The 22,889-nt window shown below is 35.1% G+C and overlaps 1 protein-coding gene across 4 annotated transcripts; it reads left to right on the forward strand.

Moving 5' to 3' along the window:
- Positions 1 to 173: 173 nt before the first annotated feature.
- On the forward strand, positions 174 to 22,642 carry LOC124132732 (casein kinase I-like). Of its 4 annotated transcripts, XM_046496805.2 has the most exons (10): positions 174 to 347; positions 471 to 551; positions 8,196 to 8,306; positions 11,433 to 11,581; positions 12,838 to 13,066; positions 13,337 to 13,507; positions 13,788 to 13,936; positions 14,468 to 14,612; positions 18,195 to 18,401; positions 21,523 to 22,642. In XM_046496805.2, the coding sequence occupies exons 2-10, from the start codon at positions 476 to 478 to the stop codon at positions 21,744 to 21,746; spliced, it is 1,461 nt and encodes a 486-aa protein (XP_046352761.1). In that variant the 5' UTR covers positions 174 to 347; positions 471 to 475; the 3' UTR covers positions 21,747 to 22,642. The 4 variants fall into 4 exon arrangements, with proteins under 4 accessions (XP_046352761.1, XP_046352760.1, XP_046352757.1 ...); XM_046496804.2 differs by lacking the exon at positions 18,195 to 18,401 and having other exon boundaries at positions 13,788 to 13,942; XM_046496801.2 differs by lacking the exon at positions 21,523 to 22,642 and having other exon boundaries at positions 13,788 to 13,942; positions 18,195 to 20,878.
- Positions 22,643 to 22,889: the final 247 nt, after the last annotated feature.

The raw sequence follows: 22,889 nt of genomic DNA on the forward strand, positions 1-22,889 counted from the left end.
ATATTCTGTATGTCGAATAGAAATATGACTTAATTATGTAATGCATCTCTAAAACACAATTTACTATTTCTCTCATTATGTCAGAAATTATGCCCTTTTATGCTAAGAAATATGTTTGCGTCATCCAGGAGTTTCACAGGAAGTGGATGCATCGCGCCTGCGTAGTATGTCAAGCAACCAACCGATGGAAGTAAATAATGGCGGTGCTAGGGTCAAAATGGAACGAATTATAATCGGACGCATCTATCAAATACAGTCCGAAATAACCGAGTCTGTTTAGTACCTAGCAAAAGCTTAATGTCTTAGGTTTCTAATGAGACAAATTTTGTGAAGCCTACACAGAATAGGTAAGTGTAGCAGCTTAGATTGTAACGCAACCCTTTCTGGTAGTTTTTGTTTATCAGTGGAAAATGTTTCTCCAGCGACTTGGTTGAGAATACCTAATTATCCCATTCCCCTCTTGTTTTCAGCGGAGATGGAGCTTCGGGTTGGCAACAAATATCGTCTAGGGCGAAAGATCGGCAGCGGATCATTCGGCGATATCTATTTGGGTAAGTATGTGTCAAACCGCAGTTTGACAGATCAGACGAAGGTGGAGCTCTTGTCTGACTGGTAGCCATTGTCGAAACAACAGATGATCGTGTAGACGAAATATTACTCATGTACAGATCATTCTATTGCGACTAGATCTGCTTCTTGATACGCTAGCATGACCTTATATGCTTCAAGAGATTTATTTATTAAAAATAATTAAATCATTGAGAGGTGTGTTATAATGTTGGTCATTTGACGTTTGTTTATCCCCGGAGGAAACTGGCTCGACTGTTGTCAATCTAGATTATGTTTCCCTCGCGCATGTTTTCAGGGGAGATCTATGACGGATACAAATCTCACGTTTGCTTCTTTTACGCATATAAATTAAGCGTAATCATGCTATTCCAACATTCTCAAATACTAAAAAAAATAGTAAAAATTATTATGATAATGTGAAAATCTCTTGAAGTCTAATTGCTTAACAAAGTGTCATTGATATTATTATGACAGCTGTCGTGTATAATTTGAAATTAAGAGACCATTTTTGTGCAGAATTGCTAGTTTGTAATATAAAAAGTATTCTTTGTTTTCTCAGCTGTAAATGCAGTCACTAGGGAAATAATTATTTAAGTGTAGGTCAGACTGATTACAGGGAAACCTTTACTAGCCCAAATAGAGATAAGATATACAAGGATTCCCTATAACAAGCCTGAAATTTTACTGGCCTTGGATACCTTTAATAGTTAAAACACTGACTCAGGCTAGTGCCAATTTGCATCCCCTGTCCAGCTTGCTCTGTGGGGCGGGTTGACAACGTGAACAAACCCAACTAGTTCACTATTCATTTAGGATTTTTTAAATTAAACATTGCAACATTTCCATTCTTTACTACCAGATACTTACATTTGTAGTCGACTAGTCCTTATGATAACATATAGCAAAACCCTTATAATGGCCAATTACTACTAGTCCTTATGATACCTTAGCTGTTGAGCAGTTTGGCAAGGACAAGACTACTGCGAATTTCTACTACTGACAACCCTGTGAGGATTCTGAGTTTGAAGTTAAAAAAAGGTTTGGTGGACATCCCGAGTGTAATTGAACATGGGATGTGTTCTATCACATTGATCACACACCACTTCAAGAGATTATACCAATTCTGTTTTTCTTGTAACTGATTCTCCATGACATGTTATGATGATACAGATAGTTATTTTCTTGTGGGTTTACTTGGTAAATCCCATTTAAAAACAATTTACAAAAACATGTTAAGTAGAATATCAACTCCCCTGGTATTGAGACAATACATCAGGATCTATTATGACTTAATAGCTAACCATAGGAGATGTTAGTGTTTCATTGCACGGTATATGAGAGGCTATCTTCAAATATCCAGTGTATTATATCTCTGTTTTATTGTTGAGTCGGAGATCAAAATAGGCATCCACTCAAGTTAAAGTTTTCTTTCATGATTGAAAGCAGCAACAATATAACACTGATCGAGTGGATTAAGGGGTGTCATCTTAAATACAACCAGAATATCTTCAAGCATATTAACTTCCTACCACCTGTCTTAGTACTCAGGCATTGATTCAGGATCTTCTTCTACATTAAGATGATACACAATAATATAACCAGAATACTGTTCAAAGAAATGTTAAACCCAAGTTTCTCACTCACTGAGTACGCAGAAAACAATCTTTTTCCAGCAAATAAATTATTTATAAAAATGAATTTGCGATCCATTTTAATTTATAGAGGGCTTCTTCGGATGTCTGTATTTGCTCTTGTAATTAACTATTTGGTGGTATCTTTAGAGACATTAGTACATCATACTACATGGCTTGTCAATGTCTTGTAATAAATTGCAGTCGTAATATCAATTTCAGCAATAAATGTTTAAATTCTATATTTCTGTACCCAAAGAAACCAGGCCCAAGTAAAAGAATAATATGGTATGACAGCAATAATCAAGAGGTCATGTTGGTAAATGTCTAGGATATAATTATTATTATACACTGATCACTTTCACTGAGGAAAGAGTGTTGTATTTTATGATATTCATTCAAGAATCCAATTTAGACATGAGTTATCACCTCACATTTAGGCCTTTGTGGACAAATAATTGTAGCTTTTCAATAATACTTATTTTCGTGAAGACATAACATACTGGTCTCTCTGGATTTTCACTAAGTTTTGGACTAACATACAAGTGGCCATGTCTATCCTTGACATGATTAAGAAGGAATGTAGAGAATATTGTGTGATATGCTATACAGGGAGATACTGTTCTCAAAGATGTTTGGAAAGTGGACAGATCATAACAAAGTGAAACTCATCCTCCATCAAATATGAATCACATAAAACACAAAATGCTGATTATTAGTTACACTTGACAATCTTCCTTCTTCAACAGTTAACTTGGACATACCTTACAGAATTTTGCCACGATATGAAGCAAATGATGAATCTGTAATAATATGCAACTCAGGTTGTATCTTAAATTGAAATGCAGAGTATTTATCATATCTATGCCTAGACTGTAAACTATTTAACCACTCTTGATTTAACATATCTTTAACATATCTTGAATAAAATCCATTAGTCATACAGGGTTAGAAACTAACACTTTTAGTCCATTAGTCCTTATAATGATACCATAGAGCAAAATCCATAAGAATGGCCAATTTCTAATAGTCCTCATGATACCTTAACTATTAGGCAGTTTGGCAAGGACTACGGGAATTTCTAACACTGTCATATTTGAAGACTGCACACTTCCAGGAAGATCGAAGCAAAGTTAAAACTGAAAATAACATCACATACAGGTACTTGACAGAAGTCCATATGTGCCATTTTATAGCACAATCCAAGAAATAAAGCACTTCATATGCCTTACTGGCATATTTACTACTGGGCAAATGTAAAATCCTTATCCAAAACTTTGTTGTTCCCTCTCTATGCACCCCTGTCTTTAATAACCCCATATTTCGGAACAGCGAGAGTAAAATTGGCTTAATTTGAGAATAAAAAAGCTTAAAAGTAACTTGAATCTGATGATAATAACAGTGTTTTTGCATTTATGGCGTCCCATATACAAAAATACGTACTGAAAAAAAAAAAGGATGCAAAAACCACATACACGTCCCCTTACGAATTTTTCATTTTGAAAAAAGTTAACTTCACGCATAATTTATTGTTGTTTTGTTTGGAGTTTCTCTTGCTCCCAAAATCCATGTGATAATTTGTATCCAATATGCGCTGGGTTCCGGTGCTAGCCAGATTTCAGTGTGACGGCGGGAAACTGAAGTATCCCATGACGTTTCTCTACCATGTCATGTCCGTAATGGACTAAGGCCTAGGGTCAAAACGGCATCGTCGAAACTTTGTCAAAAGAAAAGAAGGTTTCAAGAAAGTTGGCTTGAAGAGCCAATGTACTCTTTCAACACCGTAGGCCGGTACACCGGCCAAGAAGCCTCGAGTCACCAGTCAACGCAGGCTGGTAGACCAGCCAAGCCGTAGTGACTTCAAAATAGTATATAATTTTATGAACCTACCTGTCATATCATTCATTTATTAAATCTATCACATTTCACAATGTCTGAAATATTCATTTCAATTTATCATTTTTTATCGATTGATTAAAAATTATTCTCTAGATCTATTTCCCCCGATGTTGTTGAGAATAAAATTCTAGGACACAAATTTCGACAACGGGGCCATATAGAACATGTCAAAGAGCAAAATAAAAACTTTTTAAGCAAATCAACAAAAATATATTTAAAAGTTGTCAAAGTTATTATTTTCAACTTTTCGTGCGATCACGTGTAATGTAAGTCAAATGACATCTCTGCTTTCATTTGCCTCGATTTCTTGGCTTGGATACGATGTTTAGTGCCAAAATATATGCCTGAAAAGTCTGTCACAGCTCCTAACCTAGCATGATACATCCACAAAGTTCCATATTTGATTATATAGATCATGATTTTCCTGCTTGAAATGTTCAGAATAACAAAAACCTTTGGGCAAATTCTGAAATTCATTACACACAAGGACGGTAGCATTGCTTAGGTCATGTGCTCTAGTTTGACCAATCACCACCCTTGTAGCAGTTAAAGCTTCTGGTTGACTGGTGTTGCAAGAGTCAAGTGGCTAATCTATGTTTGTTTGTTTGTTTGTTGTTTAACGCCGCACTGGCAATATTCCAGTTATATTTATATGACGGTGGTCTGTAAATAATCGAGTCTGAACCAGACAATTCATGCCCCCTAACCCCCCTAGATAGCCTTGCTCGGCGCTCGCAGCTCTCCCATCACGGGGGACCCCATTATTTTGGAGAACAATGCAAACACAGAATAATACATTGGCCTGATTCAAATAATTATTTCTTGGCATTTGTTGTAAAATGTCTACAATTTTGAGAAAGACAACTGTCTTGTCACTACTGTTCTACTTCTGAATACAGCTATGTTAGTATTTGACATATGAACTGACAGTGACCAGTTGTAGTGGGACGATATACCGATGCATTGGTGGATTACGATGTTTTACTTCTCGATACAAGTATCGATCACAGTCACACACTAAGTAAAAATATTGATTCTCACCTTGAATGTTTGTTTGAAAAACTAATTAGTAGTGAAAATGTAAAAATCTTTTTCATTCATTGCTTAGTTCTTGATACTGCCAACAGTAGATCGTCAGTGATACAGATAAGGGCACATGTAAGTATCGTGATAAGTATCGGATCGCATAGTTGGTGTATCGTCCCAGCCCTAGTGACCAGGATGTGCAATACATAACCATTTTTGTAATCCATATACACAATCTGAAATGAGAGCCGCGATATAACTGGAATATTGTTAAAAGCGGCGTTAAACCCAACTCACTCACTCACTCTGAAATGAGAGCCACATTGTCAGCAAAGAGTAATAGATAAAAAAAATAGTTTGGCAGTAATTGAACACCCCTATCCCAAGCATTAACACATAGTTCATACAGGCTTGAAAAGACCTTGAAGTTTAAGGTCCCTCTTGAAAAGCCTTGATTTTAAGTGTCAACCTTGAACAGCCTTGAAAATAACCAAAATACCTGGAAAAGCCTTGAATTTGTACAAAATCACATATACTTGGTATTAAAGGTATTAATTAAAAGCACACAAAATATGAACCAAGGATGTGTGAGATTTATCACAGTGATTGATTTGTGTGCCAAAATCATGAAGAATTTGTGACAAACTTATTTTTTGTCAGGTGTGAAAATTAATCTTTTTTTGGAAAATGTCTGATGGTGATACTGCTTTTGATAGTGTAGTCTGATAGTATAAGCATGCTTGATTTAATCAAATATTGACAGACTAATAGCCCTACTAAAAAGCCTTGAAAATGACAGTTGACAGCCTTGAATTTTAGTATTCCATATCTGTATGAACCTTGTAACAACTCCTAGAGCTTATTAAATTAATTTATAAATAAGAAAAACAGAATGGGACTGATGTGTTAGAAATTGGCACTCGTCGTGTAGTCCTAGCCAAACTGCCCAATAGTTAAGGTGTCATAAGGAATAGCAGACATTTACCATTTTTAAGGGTTTCGCTATATGTCATCATTGTAAGGATTAGTGGACTAAACACATCTTAATCCAATAGGACACTGGAATAAATGTGTAATACCTTCATGTGTCTCAACACAAGACTTGAATACTGACTACAAATATACGGAGTCAAACACATTTTTCTTTAGATCCACAAAAGCATGATGGGGAGGTAAACAATAAATGGTCATCACTTTCATTGTCAAAGTCTACACCAACATGTGCCGCGCAGCGTTAGAAATTGGCACTAGTCCTGTAGTCCTTAACAAACTGGCCAATAGTAAAGGTATCATAAGGACTAGTAGAAATTGGCCTATTTTAAAGGTTTTGCTATATGTTATTATTTTAAGGACTAGTGGACAAAAACTGTTAGTTTCTGACCCTGCGGCCTGCTCGGAAATGACGGTTCACACTAGGAATTTTCTGACATGGGCCTTTTATGTGAAAATTTCAAATATTCCAGAGGTATGCCCATACAACAAAATGATGTTAAAATGAGCCACTGTATTTACAAATGTGGACCTTTTTTCAAATTTGGGGGCCAAAAGAACAAGGCCCCACCCAAGAATTAACCCTGAAATGGTGATTCTTTGCAGAAGCTATATCAATTTCATTTGACCCAGTAACGCCTTTATATATAACAGAACTTTGACATGCTCGAACCATTCAGCAATAATTGATATACTTTTTGAGCATCAGAACACTTCAGTACATAAAATTACTTCCTTTGCTTGAATCAGATTGTACATTTATGATCACATTCAATAAAAACATGGCTGGGATCATACTTATAACAGAAGATTCATGAATGCTGCTATTTTGGAGGATTTGCAAAAATGAAAAGTAATGTTTTCAAGGAATAGCCCTTAGATTAAACATAAAGAAAACATAAAACATTTAGATTATATTTTAATTTCATATATGATGGTAGTACAGAATTTCAGAATTTGTTCAAATCATTCATTTTAGTGTTCCTCAGTATTTATGCAGGAAATATTTGTTATTTGGCTGCCTTTGTTGATATTTAAATCTGTTGACTACGTAGTTAGCCAAGTTACAGTGCTGTGGGGGAGAAACCTTCCTTATAGCAAATGGTGTCCTATTTTGGAATGGATTAATGTTAATATCATTCCAGGGTTTTGCCAGATGCACAGTATTGCAAATGGACACAAATAATATGCACTTGGGTTGCAAGAGGCTGTATCAGGTCGTTTTAAACTAAATCAGTTTATGCGTCTACATTGAAATAATTGATGTTTCTATTTTGATGTAAAATGTACAATAGAAGTTCAGAGTGTCCATGTCTGATTTCATCACTCAATTCTGTTTTGTTTCATTAACTTTAAACAATGAAATCACCGAATATCATGTACAAAGAAGATAGTTGAAAAAAACTGTTATGAAGTTCCTTAAACATTTCCAATTCTGATTATATGTTTTTAACAAAGTTCAACATATGAAGTTTGCAGTTACCAGATGAAATTACCCTACTTTTGTTCATGATTTTTTAAACCTTTTTCCCTTTCTAAGTCAAGATTACTGTTATTTATTTTTCAAAGGTACATTGATACAAACACAATGAATGTATCTATACTTCTTTGAAAACAAAAAGGGATAAAATATGCAAAAACAGGGATAATTGAATATCTACTCAGAGTAATGGGAAATGAATTGCTGCATACACAAGAGGACACACTGACTGATATAGTGATGCCAGGATGTCATTAAATTTTAGTACAGAATGCAGTATTCTGCAAACCTGTAGACATCAGTTAGATTGCAATAGATAGTATTAATTATCCTAAAGTGAGTCCACACTAATATATCAGGGTTAGGACTAAACGTGTAAACTTCACTACCCCGGGTAAAGATAAAATGCCCTTATAATGTTAAAACAATGGGTAAATTTGTACTATCCCACATGAATTTGTACTAACCCCGGGCTAGTGTTACTTTCTAATATTTTAAGGTATACTCAGGTAAATCCCTTCACTTGAAAATTATAATTGTTACTACATTGCATACAATTTCCAAGGGCATATTACTTACTTTTAACTCTCTGTTTTTAGGTACCGACATTTCCAATGGAGAAGAAGTGGCTATCAAGTTAGAATGTGTGAAGACCAAGCACCCACAGCTCCACATCGAGAGCAAGATTTATCGGATGATGCAGGGAGGTGGTAAGAGTTTCTCATTTCTTTGTAGTGCTGCATGGACTAACCTTAGGATGATCTAATCAATGTTTTGGCTGGATGGACTGGTGACAGCCTGGACCTTGGCAGCCCCCTAGGCAGCATTGGCCAGCACGTTACTGGAAGCATGTCAACGCTTGTCTCTCTGGTCAGGAATAATTGGAACATTTCAGTGGCCAGGAAATTTGATTAGAATAATTATATGATTGCTTGCCAGTTATTGATTTGAGTTTTATATAAACATGATTGAAATTATGATTTCTTGGGAAGAGATTGTTATGGAACAACAAATATAACTAGACATTATCTTTTCATTTAGAATCTACTTTCAACAATCCTAAATCCACATTCATCATTATGAAATAAGTCCTTCTACCAATAAGATCTTTGTGAGTTTAGTGTAGTTAGTTCAGTCCTCTTTTCTGTTCAATAAAATATTTGGAAAGTCCCCTGAAATTCAGTATCTTCATATAAAACTACATTGTAACGAACAATTCATAGGTACAGGTTTTTTTTTCTGAGGACAGGCTATCATGAAAAACACCATCAGATTTTTATTTTTATGAAAACTATTTGACTAAAAAAACTAACAAACGTTGCATGTTTTTATCAGAGCACTTGAGGCATTTGGAAGAGGATGGGAGGGATGTAAAGACTTTAGAGCAGATTGTAAAACAAACCAGTTTTGGTCTCATTTAAAATTTGCAAAGGAGCACATTATGTTCTTGAAAAAAAGATGAGCATGGTAGAATCTATTGATTGAGGTGTATATAATTTGTTTTCCTCAGTTGCTTTTGAATAGTTTGTCATTTTTGCATGACAATTTGAGTTACAGAAATTGGCATGACATTTTAAGAACATGAAGTAATCGCACAAGTGTTGTGGTATTTTTGTGTATATTTTGGTTGACAATTATTGAATGTAGCAGTATAAAATTTTCATTTAATGGTTGTTGAATGTAAGCTGTGGCTTTTCTTGTATTGATTTGGGTGGTAATTGCATCAATCTGAAAAAATATCAACAACTCTTGTCGACAGGTTTTTGAAAGTATTAAGATTGTTCATGTTTTTTGCATTGATTGTTCAGTCCCACACACCTTCCCCACCTAACTTGAATTCATGATTTTGCATGGTACAGTGTTCCTTTGCTATTGCGCCCATCAATATGGCGCTAACTTGGTTACAGTGCATGGTAACACATGGTTAAAAAAAATGTACAGACATTTTTGATAAACTGTTATACACGGACTCAGTGTTTTTTCCCCATCGCAAAAATAAATTGTCATCTGATCACCACGAACGCGATAGTGAGACTCACTGTTATGCCTTCTTACATCAACCATGATCAGATTACTGCTATTGATGCCTTGAAACGAACATTAGTTGTCAGTGTGTGTGTGTGTGTGTGTGTGTGTGTGTGTGTGTGTGTGTGTGTGTGTGTGTGGTCAAAAGTTATATTTATGGCAATTCGAGCATTATGTTAACATTATGTTTTCGCAATCAAAATATGTGTAGCATATGATGTCCCTAATGTGACTGATGAAATTTATCCTTTCTTAAAAAATATCCGTCAGTAACAATCAGCTGAACCGAAGTGCTATGCTTTTGATTCTAATAATCTTAAATATATTTAGTAAAAGCTCCAACTAAAATAACACAATATTGTAATACATTATTTCTGATAAAATAATAATTTCAGATAAAATTTTGTTCCACCATTGCATCAAAATTCTTAGAAGTTGTATCATTGGCAAGTTTTCAACTGAGTCACTGGTAGATTGGGGAAAATGTGTGTACAGCTGATTGCTATTTCCAGCTTAGTTTACGAGAAAATACACAAAGTAATCTTTATCTCTGCATACAAGAAGGAAATACAATATAAATGATAAATCGTCCTGTCTCGTGATGTTTTATCTCAATTTTCAAATTTTTATTGACCAAATTTGTAATGACTGTTCGTGATACGATGTATTTTTTTACTGTACATAACACTCGATAATTTGTTTTAATCACAATGAATCATAAACATCTTATATATTCTAATATTTTTTCAAACTCTGATATGCAACAGGCGGTGTAGATTGTGTTAGGTAGGCCGAACATGTACTGTTGTGTTGGTCATCTACCCCCTACAACTCCACCCCAGTTAAACTGCTGATTGTCTATACGCTCATGAATTATTTGGACCAGAAATGTTGCAAGGGATCGCTGTGACTACAATAAGTCATTGATATGATTGGATATTTAAAAGCAGGAAAGTTTGTTATTTGTTGCGTTAAATTTTCACAATGAAGATTTCACAATAGACTTTTCTAATTCAATAGATACAAGTAAACTAAATATTGGAACATTGATATGATATTTGAGGTAACGATTTGTTATTGTAACTTATAATTAACATAAGATCTGTTGTAATGTGATGCTGTCTGTGATCTGTGCATTTATTCATTCTTACGAAACCTTGCGTTTGGGAATATCTGCAGATAAGTTTTGTAAGGATTCCTGATTTATTAGCCTATTCCATTCAATTTGTTGATTAAAACTTGATGGCACAATTGTCCGTAAAAATATTTCACTCTTGCTATCATTATGATACCCTCAGTTTTCATTTAACTAATGATATTATTGCTTACAAATAATCATGACTTAGAATTTAAGGCAAAGTCGAGATAATTTTTGGATAACAACTTCTTTATTTACTGTAAAGGCGATGTTTCGGTATAGATCATTATACCATGTATATTGTTGTCAACCAAGGCTTTACATTAGATAAAGAAGTTGTTATCCATAAATTATCTCTACTTTGTCATCAGTCAACTTCTAAGTAATGCCTATCAAACAATTCAGAATTTATGGGTTCAGGAGAACTATCCTGTCATTTACATCTCATTTATTAGGTTATGTCGCATAGATTGTCAAGTGTTCATTTAATTGACATGCTGGCATATGAATGGAAACTGGTACAGGACTACTATGGTTAAAAGTTTCGTCTCAGATCTCTGAGTTTAACCTCAGTCTTTCAGACGGGAATTTGGATATCCTCATCTTATAGACTGAGGTAACTTTTTCATGTTTGTAAGGTACGTGAAGCATGGTCCGTTTGACTTTGTTTCAGTGGGCATCCCGACAATCAAGTGGTGTGGAGCAGAGGGAGACTACAATGTCATGGTCATGGAACTTCTTGGTCCAAGTTTGGAGGACCTTTTCAACTTTTGCTCACGGAAGTTCAGTCTTAAAACAGTGCTATTACTGGCAGATCAATTGGTGAGATTGGATACTTACTTGTATGCAGATTTCTAACACTCTTGCTGAATATGTTAGAATGGTTTACTTTGAATATTTATGTTTTAGGATAAGTGATGATAAAAAGGTCTTGTCTGTTAATGTATTTGAATAAAAGTAAAACTGTTATCATGGTTATGTTTAAGTAAGATACAGTGAATCTCTGTTAATCTGTATGGTCTCGTTTTCTGGTCAAATCATGTGGATTGTGACTTGTCTGCACAACGGAAACAAGGGGTGTGTGAAGAGTTACCTCCCCTGTCAATAGTCTTAATATTGTAAATAGATAAAGATGATACCAGTTAGATAGATCTGAAATAATTAAATAAGTATACTAAAATACGAAATACAGACTTCAGACTTCATTCTTGAATCCAATTTCAACATAGTAATGACAATTGATACTGCCAATACAAATATAACAGAAGCTTGTAAATTGATCAGATGGGACTGAGAATTCTCCGCACATTGAATAAGTGAATGTAACAGCGTTTTAGTGCTTTGATACTATGATATGTTGAATGTGGGAAGTTGTATTTGGTGACAGAAAATGAACAGTAACGTTAGTTAATTTCATCTGAGAGCAGTTGTGACTGGCAGCATTGTTAAGCTGTAATATCACAAAACAAGTATGATGTCATCCTCGCCTTATGACGTGTTGATTTCGCAGATACAGTTGAGGATAAAAAATCTCTACTAAAACAATAAGATTTGTACTGTAATTGATTGACAAAGCATTTACTAGTTTGCCTTATGTTTCAACATTAATCAAGCATTCTCAAAATAAGTGAACCAGCTGGCATTTAAGGTTAAAGAATTAGCTCACTGTGTATATTACAGATTCGTTACAGCAAATGAGATCCAGGTTAGAATAGGTCTTCAGCAACCCATACTTGCTGTGGTTAGGCTCGCTGACTTAGTTGATGCTTGTGGATCAATGCTCATGATATCAATCGCTGGATTGTCTGGTCCAAACTCAGATATTTACAGACTGCCATGATATAAACTGGAATATTGCTACAACTGGAGTACAACATTAAACAACAAACAACAGCAAATGACCATCTAGTTCCGATAACTGAATTCGGGATCATAGTGACAATTTATGTAGTAAAAGACCACTCACAACTGTCTGGAAAGTGTGACATCCGGAATAATGAGTATGACTATTAAGATTGAAATTAAGTTTGTTGTGTGTGATAGCCTTTGCTTCATTGCCGTTTTGTCTTACTTTACAGATCAGCAGAATTGAATACATACATTCGAAAAATTTTATTCATCGAGATGTGAAGCCAGACAACTTCCTGATGGGCCTTGGCAAGAAAGGCAATCTTGTATATATTATAGACTTTGGTCTTGCCAAAAAGTATCGAGATGCTCGCACACACCAGCACATACCCTACAGGGAAAACAAGAATCTCACTGGAACTGCAAGATACGCCAGTATAAACACACATTTAGGAATAGGTAGGCATCAGTTATTTTTATATGCTACTGGTATATGAAAAGAGGCAGTAACGCAATTGTCACCGTGAGAATATTGTTTTTCACAAAATGTATAAGACTTCTGCCCTTTAAAGCAATGCTAGAAATAAGGACGTTCAATTTTCCAACTTTTGTGTAAATTTGAAAACTTTGTCTGAAAAAAATGTGGATATTTTCTGATTATGAAAGTATTTGTATTGTTTAGTGCCTGTTCAATGTGATGGTGTGTAAGATAATCATTCTTCTTTTCAGAACAAAGTAGGAGAGATGACATGGAATCATTAGGATACGTGTTCATGTATTTCCTCAGAGGAAGTCTGCCCTGGCAGGGCTTGAAAGCAGCCACTAAAAGACAAAAATATGAAAGAATCAGTGAAAAGAAAATGTCTACGCCAATCGAGGAACTGTGCAAAGGATTCCCTTGTAGGTGTAATTGATCATATTCTCTATATAATCCACTTTAATCTTTTGTTCATTTTTAGTGTATTAAGCGGTAACCACATATGAAACTAAGTGATGCTTGCATGAGATTTGAAAACCACTTATTCTTCTTCCACATGGTTGTGGTTTAATTTTCACCCCGCATCAGTACATAGAAAAATGAGGACTGTTTTAAGGAGAACATTTATGTATTATAGAGATAGAAATGGAGATGACGTATAATTATCTTTGTAATACTTATGCTCTAACTCTTTATTTTCAGCGGAATTCGCTACCTACCTGAATTTTTGTCGGTCTCTTCGGTTTGATGACAAACCTGACTATTCTTACTTACGGCAGCTATTCCGTAATCTCTTCCACAGACAGGGTTTCACATATGATTATGTCTTCGACTGGAATATGTTAAAATTTGTAAGTGTAAGTCTTATCATTGATTACTTTCTTCAACCTTCAATTTATTATTATACAATCTTAACCAATTAATTGTAAATTTTTTGTCGATGAAACATAGCATTATCTGTCTCTCAAATTTGATCCTAATGATTAAATTGTAAATGCCACAAAGGACTAAGGACCGTAACAGTGGGATAGAGACTCCTGGAATACCCAACCATACCAAGTAATGATTGCATGCAAAAAAGCCTCGCCCCCAAATCATGAAATCAACCTTTTCCTCATACCATAAGGTTTTGTAAGTATAAGTCACCTACTCCATGTTTAAAATAGATAGTGACATTTCAGGTGTTTGTCCCCCACTGTCTGGTCATCTATTACAAGTAATATTAAGTGAATTAGCCTTTTGGCTAAAACAAACTTGTCTTAATTGATTAGAACGTTTGGCTTCACGAGATTTAAGTGTAACAAGTAATGATTTGCATGCTCGTACTAATTTCTCTGTTAAATATTTTAAGCTGTTCTTACTGCGTATCATATGTTTTACAGGGAGGTCGAGGAGCCGAGGACCTGGATAGAGACAGGAAGTTACATAGCTCAACATCAAGGGCATTGCAGGGCACAGCACTTCCAGGTCGAGTCCGCAGTGATCAGTTAGGAGTTGGGGCTGTGCCACCTGCAGGGGATTTCAATTGTGAGTACCAACATTCTCTCTATTCATGCATGCTACATAATCTTCATACTCTATTTTCTCAGACTCTCATTAAATACACACTTTGTGAAGGTCAGATTACGTTCATCCATTAGACTTTTACTGAACTAATAAACATGTTTCGTCATATGTATTAACTTGTTCGGGAGGAGTAAAGATGGTTCTGTTCATGTATTGCATCTATTGATGCACACAAGTGCACAGAACTCAACTCTTGCCGTCATGTTGTTTCATCATCACTTGTGCATGTTCCTAATGAAAGGTTATACTTTTCAACCATTGTAAGAAATATGTACATTTTTACAATAATGTACAGAGAATTAGGGATAATTATCCAAATGTTTCTTGAGGGCTCAATGTTTTCTGTTTTCATCATGTAACATTTCTGTCACAACACCTGTAGATTGCAGTATCTGTTGACTAATCTGACCTTCATGTTTAGATATCAAAATACTTTCAAGCACACTTTGATAGTGCTTTACTTCATGTGCACATACCAAGTGCATACATCTGAAAATCATTTATCTGCTGACCTGTACAATGATGGACATTCCTATTTTTAATCAACATTTGAAAGAAGCATCACAGTGAAATCTGCTGCAGGACATTCATTGCGTCACAGTTCTATAGTATAACTACATGAGTATCATTGTTGCTCTTCATACATTCAACAGTGTATTGGATGTACTTAGGGGTACAACTTACTGTTCACTTCTTAACAGCACAACACATCCAAAGAAAGTAATATATTTCCTAGCTATTGTCACATTAATTTCATTTTGTCACAGCTGTGACAAATTTTGTCATGTTATAATTTAACAAATTTATGTAGATAGTTTTGACAAATGAAAATTGGCACAGCTGCCACCAGTTAATAATTCAAGTAACCATATGTGGCTGCTTGTCTCAAGAATTTATGAATTATTGTAGCAGGAATATCTGAAGAATAGTATGGCTTTTATTGCAAAGGTTTGGTAGCAAGAAAATATTGTTGAAAGTGTGATAGATGTCAACATGTTCTGATACCATGAAGCATGTTATTTTTGTCAAATATTGTGGAAAGAGAACATACTCATAGCCCTCAAAGCATGCTGTCTTCATCGTTAGTCAATGTTTTCCCATTCTGGAAAGGGAAAGAAAGCCATTCACACCCCTCTTCATAGTGTTGGAATTGACAGAAGCAGTTAAGTTATTGAAGTAGTTTGTGTTCTGACATTGGCATGACAGAGTTATCTATTGAAACTTAATTTGAAGGTTACTGAATAGTCTGAGTTTAGTACAAGAAATGGTACATTAGTGATTGTTACGTGACGTGAAACATTTGCTTGATTTGAAGAGGTATCGTGATCACTGTTAGGATTACAAAAAGATTATTGGGGTCTACTTATTTTATCTATGGGAATATCATAGGATGTTTGAAATGTTGGTTAGTACTTGTTTATGTATGCATCAACAGGGTTCACTCTAGGTATTTTCTGACATGGGCCCTTTAGGTGAAAATTTCAAGTAATATTCCAGAGATACACCCACACTTGCCCATACAGCACAATGTTAAATTTAGAGGAAAATTATCAATTACTTAGTTTTCTTTCAATACGACTTTACTGTGAGTTACTGCAAGTGGACACATGCTGACTGTATGAAAATATTTCAATGTGATTTCAATCTTATATGACTGGATAATTTTTTGTAAGGATTATTCTGGTAACACATAACATTAGTTTGAAGGGGACAAAATTTGTCTATGAACATTCATATACCTTAATTTAGGATTTTAGAGTACTATCTTGAGTAATTGTTGTTAATGGATTCCCAAAGGTTTGTTTGATGTTGGCTGTACCCTCTTTAACTTTCTATCTGTGAATTTGACAATGATTTCTTTGAGAAGCAATATATCCCTTTGTAAGTTCAGTTGACCATTAAAATGATAGTTCATTATGACTGAACAGGAGTGGAAAAATATGAAACAAGGGCCTTGAAGGAAGTGAAAAACAACCACTGTACTCCAGTTACAAAACATGTTCTGAGTAGCTTGTTTGAGTTTTATTAGATCCTCCTAGTTGCTGATATAGCAGTTCCTGGTGATTCTGCATGGCATGTACATGTAACCATCATGATGCATCATGCCATCAAAACAAGTTCCATTTCATCCATTACATTATCAATTGGGAAAAAAACCATAAAATCAAAGATTTATGCTCTAAGCACAATCATGTTTTCATAATACTTAAAATTACAATCTACTGTTCTAAATCAACACAAAATATGACAGCAGTGATCAGTGCAATATAAACTGAGGCTTGTTAAAATCTGTTGGTAAAGTCTATTTTCATGAGAGAAGGTGAAAACATCACCTGCAAAATAAGTAGTGGAGTGTATCTTTTAATTTATCTACTATGTGACTAAAGTTTTGTCATTTTCACAAGATTGTGAGGTATGACATTTCATGAAACTCTTTAGGCAGCTTATTTGACACCCCTTCAGTCAACAAGTTCCAGGATTAAATCAGCTTAGTATTTTGAATCCTTTTGAATGTTTCAAGTGGTAAATTGTGAGTGACTCAATGACTGAGAGCAAGGGAAATTTTTTTCATGTGTGACATGTGTGTAAATGATGAATGCTAGGTTTCTGTCAGGAAATTTTGATGTATTTAAATTGCTTCAATTTCAGGTATTGTCATCTCTTGCGCCAGATTTTGCTTTTTCTGCTTATAATTGTTTATTCCATTTATCTCTAGTAAAGAGGGGAAAACACTTCTCAGTTGTATTAGCTTTCACGACAGAAAGAAGTCAAATTGGTAGTTCTCAAATTCTTGCTGATGTCTAATATCTTTTTAAAGATGTAAGTTGGTATGTAATATTATGAAACAAAACAGAAATCGTGACACTGAATTTTTGTTTTTACAGATCCTAGTAAAAGGTTGAACTGTTAAAATTGTCCAAGTGTCAAGAATTTAGGTAGTGAGGTTCATGTGAGAGGAAATAATAAAGGAAACTTCTAATGAAGCTTTCTGGGAAGATTTCCAAAAACAATATTTGTTCTTCAAATTTCTTTTCAGTAGTCATCTCTTCTTAGTTTCATTGCAGTTTATTCAGTCTTATGATGAATCATCTATCACTTAGTCATCATCAGCACAATCATCATAGTCTCTTAACGCCTTCCTGCTGACTTACAGCATATCTATCTATGATGCCAGCACGCCTTGCATGGTATTTGGTGCTTGGTATTGCTTGTCTCTATTGCATGCACCCTATATTGCTCAGTTTCTTTTTTCTGTATCACTGCTATGCATGCTTTTTTCAGTACCTTGTTTCAACCCATCTTATTTCTGCAGTGGCACATTATTTCATGCCAATGAAGTAAGGATATAATGTTTCTTTTGATAAAGCATTTATTTTGCCACAAGTAATGTGATTGTATTTTGCATAAGTGTGAATTATTTTGGCCAGTAATTTTGTTTTATTTCTTTATGATCCAAATAAATAATGGCTAAACCTTTCTTTTCCTTTCTGAAACTTTTTTCGTCAGCTTTGTAAGACTTGATTTCTCTCTTTCCTCACTCAGACATTCGTGGTCTGCCGTCTCGGCCCAAAGATAGGCTGCCTGCACGGTTGTCACTAGCAACAAAAGGTTCCGAGTCACAGGAGGGCGTTACAGACAGTAGGGTCAGTGATAGGTTGGCTACCCCCTCATCTGGAGGGAGGCTTAGTATGAAGGGATCAGGACTGCCTGTGCCTGTAGGGAGTAGTGCTGATGGCTCAAAAATACGCCGGGTTGCTGCAGATGGGAGGGGGCGGGGTGCACCGCTCAAACAGAGACCTTAACCAATGCCTTGCAGAGTGAGTGAGGGTTTGGTTCATGACTACTGACTTGCTTGTGGCCACAGTGTTGACAGCATCAGCCTACCACAGTTCATGTTTCTGTGTTATATGCTGAAGGAGGTATCTTAGTGGCAACATACAATCCAGCATTCATCTCTGCTGCCTACCTGTTGGTCTGCCTCTCCATGTCTGTCCAGGCCCACACTCGTGTTGCTTCAGGTCACAGCTACAGTTTCAAAGAGCCTGTGCAAGTGTGTAACGTGTATCATGCTACTGAACAGGGGAGACCTATCACTCCAGTGTTGTACTTTGGCTCATCAAGCTTATGTCCTGAAGTTTATGTACCAGAAGTACCTGAATTCATCCTTTGTCAAAGAGTTCTTATTTATTGCAGGATGTACACAGATAATTCATGGTATGTGAGGCATTATGAAAGATTTTTCTTTTGCATTTGTGAAACAATTAATGAAACTTTTAGTGATCTTACTGGCAATATTGAAATGAAGTTTGTACATGTTTGAATGGAAGATATCAATTCTTACTATTTATTTTCTTTTACCAGTACAAGAATCAGCGAACATGGTATAGTTAATGAATTGCAAACCTTTCATCCTAATTTGTTGCTGCAGATGATCGATGTTAAACAACAACTGTATTGGCCTGTGTGTGTATGATTTTAGTACAGATTGTAGAATATCTCATTCAATGACAAAAGAGGCTGACATTTTCAATGTTTTCTGTATTTGTTTTCACTGAAGGTTTCTGTTTCATATTGTGTGCTTGTGTACAACCTGAAGAATGAATGTTTGTTCTTGTAGGTGAAGAATGATTTGTCAGAGATTTGTGCGAAAGATTAAGGAATGTATGAAGACAGAATTTCAGTTTTCCTCTGTTTTTTAGGTTTAATTTAAATAGAAAGATAAATGGTGAACTGCACATGACCTCAGGAACTTTTGTGCATTTCTTCATGATACTGTTTTCAACATTTTATTAACGTCTAAAACGAGCAGGGAGATCTGATCCTCCTCTGTGGGTAGGCAAGCCAGTAGCTGGTACATACTAATGAAGTATGTGTGGGTAGAAAAAAATTGTGTATAGAAAATTACTTCTCAATGGGAATTAGAACCTAATGTTGTGAAACTTGTATAAAGGCTTGTATAGATTGTGCAATATTATTATATTAAATTTGTATTATATTCGGTGTGATTGTGCAGAAAGAATTTTATTGTGTTCTTATGTAACATAGTGAGATGATACAATGTTGCTGATTGATCAGACCTAGTGTAAGGAATAAGAGTAGCCACAGTGATGTAATTTAACATTGTTCGTATACATGCTTTTACTCTGTAAGTGATTGCATGAGGAGACTTGGAGTCAATGTCTGATACAGTGTCAGTACAATGTCAGTACAATGTTATTAATATGACTTGCTCCTTTAAAACAAAATAGTGATTATCATTGAAGTGTTGATGGCAAAATGTGCGCAGCATTTGTATCAAGAAATGAATTGTATTTTGTGTTGAATTTAGTCTGAAACGTATTGTTTGTGATCAGTGGTAATTGGTGCTGTGAATTCCAAAGGGTTATACAAGTACATGTCATTACCAATATGTCCATGCTTTAAATTTTAGTGTCACAAAGTGAATATCGGTATATGTCAAAATGTGATACTCAGACAATGCAAATTTGATATCACTGAATAATTTGAAGTTGTGATAACTCTAAATGCAATGGTGAAAGATCCATTTTCAGTCGCTAAGTTACTTCTGAAAAGTACAGAATATTTTGTTGTAATGTTTTGTTGAATTTTGTTACTTTAAGAATTCATTTATCATAATCATCAACATAAATGTGAGCATTCTGATCCTATCCTTCAAAATTTAGTATCATTACCACGCCAGGTTACCAAACATACATATTCTATAAGAGTGTTTACTTTCATTCATTATACAGTAAAACAAAAATTCTGATTCATTTATATCACTATCTTCGAATACAAGCCAAAAACAATGCACTTTTTGCCAGATAGACTTTCTTGTATCAAATGTGAGTACTAATGTTGATTTTGTAGGTTTGATCATTGAGAAAAAATATTCTTTTAGTACAGATTTTAATGTGATAGTTTTAAATCCAAGGAAGACCGTCCTTCGAAAAAGTTTCATGCTTTCTTTGAGCATGTTGATATTGAGACAGGTTTGTTTATATATAAACCTTTAAATATAATTATGGTCAGGCAATTTAAGATATGCCTTAAAATAATGTTTGCAGTTGAAAAGATAATGTACAGTCTTATTAAGCAGAGTATGAATGTTTCTCCCTTATCTTTGATACGAGAAAGTCATTGATCTCTTTTGTTACGAAACACATTTTCAGTATGTGTTGTACATTATGTATTTGTGCATTTTGTAAATAAATTGTTTCTATATAGCTATACAATTTGTGATGTTTCCTAATGCAGAGTATTCATTGGGTATTATTTCTAACACCATGGTTGACGTCTGTTACTGAAGGTAAATTTTGTAATATGTATTCATGTTTATACATTTTTTGTGTAGTACAGTACATGGTTTCAATAAACTTGTACTGGTTTGTAATTGGTATGTAATAATATGTCAGATCAGTGCACAAGTGTGGAGCTCCGTTCAACTGCAATCTTGCTGGACACACAAGTAGCTTTTTGATTGATTTATGTTCAGAAGAGACATCATTATGACAAATTTATTGTTTCAATTTGGGAACATTGAGAAAAGAAATTCTCTTTTGTGGAGACTTTCTGATCTGTAATTGTGTTTAATATTGAACCATGCAACTTGATTTTCCTATTTGCTTTACCGATGGGTGAATGGTAAACAAATTTTAACATTGAAAATACCAGGAGGTATAAGATTTATATGGCCTGCTTTGAATGCTTATCTTGGCAAGGAGCTTATGTAACTCATATTCAATCACGGGGCCTGCAGTTAAATGTTTTCAATGATGTTGAATGTATCTTTACTACAGTGTGGTGGTGTAAAATACACACCTATGAAGATGAGCACAGCTAATTTGAGATTGTTTTTGTTTCTGTTCAGCCACCTCCCCAAGGCCAATATCCCGAGAAAGAGAGAGACGCACCAGCACCAAACTACACAGAGGTATTCCCACCAGCGAACTTCAACGTGAACACACCCGCATGTCCTCAGTCCAGATGCAGCAGGGCATGATGACACCAATCAACTCTGGGCTCAGACGAGGGAGCGCGTCAAAAGAAGAAGTGCCTCCGCGTTCCGGGTCATCTCGCCAAATCCGCAAATGACTAGAGGCCTGCGGGGATGACGGACGTTGATCTCTCAGTCACACTGAACCCATTCCTGCCAAAAATCGGGTCCGACTATATATATATATATATATTATATATATATCTCCGGATAATCTGTACTACCCAGTGACACTGGACACTTTGACTACATGATGTTTCTTGATTGTGCCATTGCTTGGGGAGTAAAGTGAGCAGACAGACCTTGTAAGGCTGTGGGAAGTTAAAGCTTCCACTAGTGAGTGACTATAGAGTGATAGACAACTACATATACCTACAGTAGTATTCTGACTTTGGTATGACACAAGCTTATGTGATGATACGGACAAGATAAGTTGTTCTGAGGCAGTATTACTACTGCTGCTTATCACAAGATTGAGAATACACATGAGTTGACTGTGACCAAAACAACCTAATAATGTCACTACCAGCCATGAGCGCAAGATTCAAATTCAACATGTGCGAGTGTGAACATTTGACGTTTTAACTACCTGTGTATATGGCAACTGTGTGTGTGGATGCTTGGATTTCGATCTTTATGACTGATTATCATGATTATGTAATTTTAATATTGTACATAAAACTGAATTTATAAATATCATCCAATGACATGATTATTTAAGGCTGGCCTGTATCTGGACTACTTGATTTCTTATTTCTGTGCTGTCATTGTCTACTGGGAGTCTGCTCAAGTGTAGCAATCACATCGCTTCATTCATTGTTGATCTGCTTTGTACATTTGCTCACAAGAAATCCCTTGTGTCTTAAATTTCATTGACAGACCATGCTCCAAGTTTTGTTACATGAAAATTAATTATTTAAAAAAAAAAAAGGCCAAATTTTTTATTTTCCAAAATGTTCTTACTTCCATGTAACTGTATCTGTTGGTGATTTTACTACCAAACATGCCAAACAGTGGCATGCACTTGGAATCTCAGCTAGATCTAGCTTGATGTATTAAACAATGCTAACACAGTTGTACATAGGACATGTCTTAACTTTCACCTTAAAATATCTATTTGAACTACACTTGTGATTTGTGATCTAGTCTTGTACCTATATTGCATATAGACAAAGTATTAAGGTTATGCATATGACCTTCATGGATATGATTATTTAAACCTTTAATATACATGTTGGGCT

The sequence above is a fragment of the Haliotis rufescens genome, unplaced genomic scaffold (assembly GCF_023055435.1).
Source record: "Haliotis rufescens isolate VD_foot unplaced genomic scaffold, xgHalRufe1.0.p SCAF_11, whole genome shotgun sequence".
NCBI lineage: Eukaryota > Metazoa > Mollusca > Gastropoda > Lepetellida > Haliotidae > Haliotis > Haliotis rufescens.

Coding starts and splice junctions, on each gene's coding strand:
- LOC124132732 (XM_046496805.2), top strand. CDS start 476: ATGGAGCTTCGGGTTGGCAACAAATATCGTCTAGGGCGAAAGATCGGC. Junction 11,582..12,837: donor TATTACTGGCAGATCAATTG/GTGAGATTGGAT, acceptor CTTACTTTACAG/ATCAGCAGAATTGAATACAT. Junction 14,613..18,194: donor ACCTGCAGGGGATTTCAATT/GTGAGTACCAAC, acceptor TTCCTCACTCAG/ACATTCGTGGTCTGCCGTCT.